General features: G+C 54.3%; 1 protein-coding gene across 5 annotated transcripts in view; it reads left to right on the top strand.

The window, feature by feature from the left end:
- LOC122257594 (uncharacterized) overlaps positions 1–5000 on the top strand; it is a 199458-nt gene that overhangs the window by 50144 nt on the left and 144314 nt on the right. For 2 of the 5 annotated variants that reach the window (XM_086546453.1, XM_086546452.1), the window contains exon 1: positions 1–434. This exon is cut by the window's left edge and continues 328 nt beyond it. The exons of the other annotated variants lie outside the window; for them this stretch is intronic. In XM_086546453.1, coding sequence (XP_086402579.1) covers positions 337–434 — 98 coding nt within the window. In that variant the 5' untranslated portion in view covers positions 1–336. The remainder of the gene's footprint in view (positions 435–5000) is intronic. 5 annotated transcript variants of the gene reach the window in all.

The following is a 5000-nucleotide window of genomic DNA, read 5'->3' as shown; positions in this document are numbered from 1 at the left end:
GATGCCCGCGCGGTGCCCCAAGAGCCGAGGAATAGGCCACGATGATAGAGCAGGGCAGCGCAGGCACCGGTAACGGGCGCCCCACACAGGGGGGGTCCTGTGATCTCCTCAGCCACTCTCCGCCGCCCTCCGCCTACTGAGCTCTCCTGCGCCCTCGCTCACGCCCCTCCCGTCCCATGTGCTGTGAACATTTCCCTCTTGAAAACAAGTTCCTCGAGAAAATCCGCTGTGAGTGCGAGGAGAAAATCGAGTAGTGGTTTGGTCGTGTGGAAGCGCCACTGGCTCCGGCTGAGATCATTTATTGGAGGAGCGAGTGACCAAACAAGCGTTGAAGGGATGAGGATGCCGAAGGTGGCTCTCAAGCCCCTCAAGCCATGCCTCGCCTCTCCTTCAAGACCATCCTGGGAATCTTCTGCGCCGGGAACCGTGAAACAGTAAGACGGGGTCCTGCCCACACACTCTCCTCTTGCCGGAGGCACTGCCAACACGCCCTCGCGAGGCGCACAGGGTAGGCATCACCACTTCAAGCCACTTGGTGTCGTTTCGCTACTCTGTAGACTTCCGCTTCCCTCTTGGTGATGCCTCTCTAGCCCTGCGTTGTCGTTGGCGGTGTCTCTCGCAAAGTCACTTCTTGTCACTTCCTTGCCTCTGACTTTCTTCTGTGTCTGTCTGTGTTCAGCAGTGCCCGATCGTCCGTCTTGCCTCAAGTGCATGTCCACCTTGTATTGTTTGAGTACCTGTCGTAGCACCGTCAGCGCCCAATGCTTCCACGCTGCTCCCAGGGATTGGCCTCTCCGGAAGTTCTCTGTGTATGTGTGAGAGAGAGAGAGAGAGCGAGAGCGAGAGAGAGAGAGAGAGAGAGAGAGAGAGAGAGAGAGAGAGAGAGAGAGAGAGAGAGAGAGAGAGAGAGAGAGAGAGAAAGTGGAACTGTATGATCATGACTGCCCTGGGTTCGTCTGTGTCCAGTAGTATCCCTGAGTATCAATGTATAAAGTAGTTGTGTCCTGCGTGCAAGGCTTTCTATCCCCAGGTACGCGGCCGAGAGGCGTTGAATGTCCCGAGCGTGTATTTGTGTGATTTGGTCACGACAGCTGTCGGAGAAGACCGTTTCTTCTGTCGTGCTTGACAGCGTCGTACGTAGCTTGCATGTGGGCACTGCAGAGATACTGACAGACACTTCTTGACCGCCTGTGTAGTTTAGGTCGAGCTGCGTCGCGGCACCCAGCTCTCGAGGCTCATGTCTTCCTTCATTTTCCGTCTTCTGAGATGCATTTGTGTCGACCTCCAACGCTGACCGACTGTCTGAGAGAGAACCGAAGCCTGCATATTCCTTTGGCTTTCCATTGATTGCTGTAATGAGTTTTTCTTTAGCAAAGGTATTACCGAGGGGCTGCGCGTAGGCACGGCCTGTGCCGTCTGCGTGTTTCCGACGAAAGTGACGCCTGTGTAGCTGGACGGACAGACAGGCCAGCCCTTCCGGTACGCGATGGTCCTGAGTGCCGGGGACACGCCTCGCCGCCCTGGCTGATCGGCTTGGGGGGGGGGGGGGGGGCAGACCCCAAGGGAAGTGTCCTGCTTAGCGAGGACGGGCTTGTCATGCGAACAAGCTGTTACGGCCTGCAGTGGCGTGCGGTGCCGCTTGTCCTGCGTCCTCGGCGTCGGCTTCTCCGGCCTGCCGATGGACATGCGAGGTAGAGGGCGGTTCTCTGGCCGACTCGCGAGGGGCGGGGGCGGCTGCGGGCGGGATGGGGTAGGTGGGCGGGCGGGAACAGGTAAATGTGGCGAGGGGAGCATGCGGCCCTTGTGACGCAGTAGCCGAGGGGATGACCTTGACCCTCCTTTTCTGTGCCAGCCCTCTTCCGTAACACCCCTCCCCTCCCCTCCCCGCGTTAGGCCGTACCCTCCCCCCTCCAAGTCTCCTCCCCGCTTCCTCCTCGCCAGTCTCCTAACTTTTCCTTCTTTTCTCTGCCATTTTCTTCCTTCTTTCCTTCCTTCCCTCTCCCCCAACCCAGTTCATAACCTCTCCTTTCGCTGCCCATCTTGACGTGCATTGATTTTGCTTGCCCCTTTGCATACAGCCCCCTCCCCCCCCCACCTCGCTCGGACGTCGTAATCTTCTCGATTGCCCCCCCTACCTCCCCCCTCCCCCATATGGAACCCTTTCCGGTCACCGTCTTGAGCTGATACAGATTTATTGATTGCCATTTTAATTGTTGTTGCTGATGTTACCTTTGTTGTTATTACTATTATTATTATTATGATTCTTGTTATCATTAGTTTTATTGTTATTATTATTATTATCATAAAAATGATGATAATAATGATAATGATTATTATTATTATTATTATTATTATTATTATTATTAATTTCATTTTCATTATTATTGTTGTTATCATTATTACTATTATTATTTGGCTATTATTATAATTATTGCTTATGCTTCCACGTCCATTATCCCCCTTTCTTATAATTCAAACGTCAGGCTCCTTGCTTGAAACATTTTCTCCCTCTTCTTTTGCTTATCTCCGTTATCCTCCTTCCCCCTCCCCTTTTTTCCCTGTCGGTGCCTCCCGTGTTTATTCTCTCCTCGGCTATTCCTTCCCTTCCTTGCCGTCACTCGCGCGTTTATAGATCGACCTTTGGCGGACGGGCGGTGTCGGGCGGTGTCGTACGGCGCGGAGGTGTTGCGAGAAGTAAATATTGACTCGGGAGACGTGAAGGCCCGAACACAGGGGAGGGGGAGGGGGGATGGGGAGGGGGATGGGATGGGGATGGGGGATGGGGAGAAGGGGGAAATGGGTGATTGGGTGGATGAAGAAGTAGGTGGATGGGTGAGGAAGTAGTTGGGTCGGTGGGTGGGTGATTGGGTGAGCTAGGAAGCAAGTGGATGGGTCATTAGGTGGGCTAGGAAGTAGGTGGGTGGGTGATTGGGTGGTTGGGCGAGGAAATGGGTGGGTTGGTAATTGGGTGGGCGAGGAAGTAGGTGGATGGGTCATTGGGTGGGCGAAGAAGTAGGCGGGTTGGTAATTGGGTGGGCGAGGAAGTAGTTAGGTGGGTGATTAGCTAGATGGGTAGTTTTGTGGCTGCGGGTATGCGAGGAGGGGTGAGTGAGTGAGTAAGCGAATGAGTGATTACAGATCAGTGACAGTGAGTATGTGCGAGCGAATAAGTGAGTGTTTGAGTGAGTGAGTACTGGTGGGAGCCAGTGAGTATGTGAGTATGTGAGTGATTACAGATGAGTGACAGTGAGTATGTGCGAGCGATTATGTGAGTGAGTGAGTGAATGGGTGAGTGAGTGAGTGAGAGTGCGGGTCAGAGGATGTAGTCGTAAGTGGTGATGAGAGGATAGAGCCTACGGGTCGCCGACGCTCGGGCCTTCTATTGCGTCGTGTTTTTCTCTCCTTCTGATAGGCTGGCAGCCCCCCACCCCCACCCACTCGCGACCCCTCCTCTCGTCTCCTTTCAGTCTTCTACTGCTCTTCCCCTCCCCTTCCCCTTCCCCTTCTGCTTCTTTCACTCTTCCCTTTTTTCTCTAATCCCCTTCCCTCCCGTCCCTTCCCCTTCCTTCCCTTCTTTCACACTTCCCCATCTCTCTCCCCTCCCCTCCCCCTCCCTCTCCCTCCTCCCCTCCCCATCCCCACCCCACCCCTCCTGCCGCCGCTGATATCGCTGCGTACAATCGCCGACTCGCGCTCGCTCTCCCGAGTCACGCCGAGCAGAGCGCTTTGCGACGGAGGAGATGCCTTTGCGGAGCCGATCGGCAGCGGACTGCGGGGGTTGGGGGGTTGGGGGGCGAGGGGGCGAGAGGCTAGAGTTGAGAGAATTAAACAGGTGTTGATGGATTGAGGGAGGGGAGGCAGGGGGAGGGGTAGGGGTTCCTGCCAGTCACTCCTATGTTAGCACCCGGGGTTGCATCCTGCTATCCTGCGTGTGACCTTGTGCTAATTTTAGTCTCACGCCCATTCGCTGCCTCTTCTCTTTTCTCTCTCTTTCTTTTTCTCTTTCTCTCACTTTCTCTTTTTTTCTCACTTTCTATCTTTTTTTTCTTTCCTTCACTTTTATCTATTTTTCTCTCTTTCTCTCTCTCCTCCTCTTCTCTCCTCTCTCGCGCTCTCCTCTCTCTTTTCTCACGCTTTCTCCTCTTTTCATCTCTCCGCTGTCTCTCTTTTTCTCTTCATTCTCCCTCATTCTCTCTCTTTCTTTCCCTCTCCTCTCTCCCTCCCTACTCTCCCTCTCTCCCATTCTCCCTCTCCTTTCCCTTTCTTCCTCTTCTCTCCTAGTCTCTCTCCTCTCTCTTTCCTCAGCTCTCTCTCTCTCTCTCTCTCTCTCTCTCTCTCTCTCTCTCTCTCTCTCTCTCTCTCTCTCTCTCTCTCATATAATCCAGTGACGTTTGTTGTTGTTGCTTTATCAACCTCGCCAACCCCGTGTTGCAAAGGGGCGGCGTGCCCAGTTGTTGCTCTGCCGTGTCGCGTATTCGGGTTGACGACCTTTGCTTTCGTGTTTACGCCTCCCCTCCCCCTTCCCCCTTCCCCCTTCCCTCATCTTTCCCCTTCCCCCTTCCCCCTACCCCCTTCCCTCATATTTCCCCTTCCCCCATCTTCCCCCTTCCCTCATCTTCCCCCTTCCCCCCTCCCCCTTCCCTCATCTTCCCTTCCCCTCATCACCCCCTTCCCTCTTTTTCCGCCCGCTACCATTCCCCCTTCCCTCATCTTCCCCCTTCCCCCGTCCCCCTTCCCCCGTCCCCAGTCCCCCTTCCCTCATCTTCCCCCTTCCCCCTTCCCCCATCTTCCCCGACCGCCTAGGCACCTACGCAGCGTAAGGAATCAGGGAGATCGTGTGTGCGTGTGTGTGTTTGTGTGTGTGTGTGTGTGCGTGTGTGTGTATGTATGTATGTATGTATGTGTATTTGTGTGTGTGTGTGTGTGTTTCTGCGTGTGTGTATGTATGTATGTATGTATGTGTATTTGTGTGTGTGTCTGCTTGTGTGTACGTGCGTATG

The sequence above is a fragment of the Penaeus japonicus genome, unplaced genomic scaffold (assembly GCF_977035675.1).
Source record: "Penaeus japonicus unplaced genomic scaffold, GWHDUDI00000001_assembly GWHDUDI00000018, whole genome shotgun sequence".
NCBI classification, from domain to species: Eukaryota; Metazoa; Arthropoda; class Malacostraca; order Decapoda; family Penaeidae; genus Penaeus; species Penaeus japonicus.
Note: the sequence above shows the minus strand (reverse complement) of the source record. Positions and strands in the feature narration are given on the sequence as shown.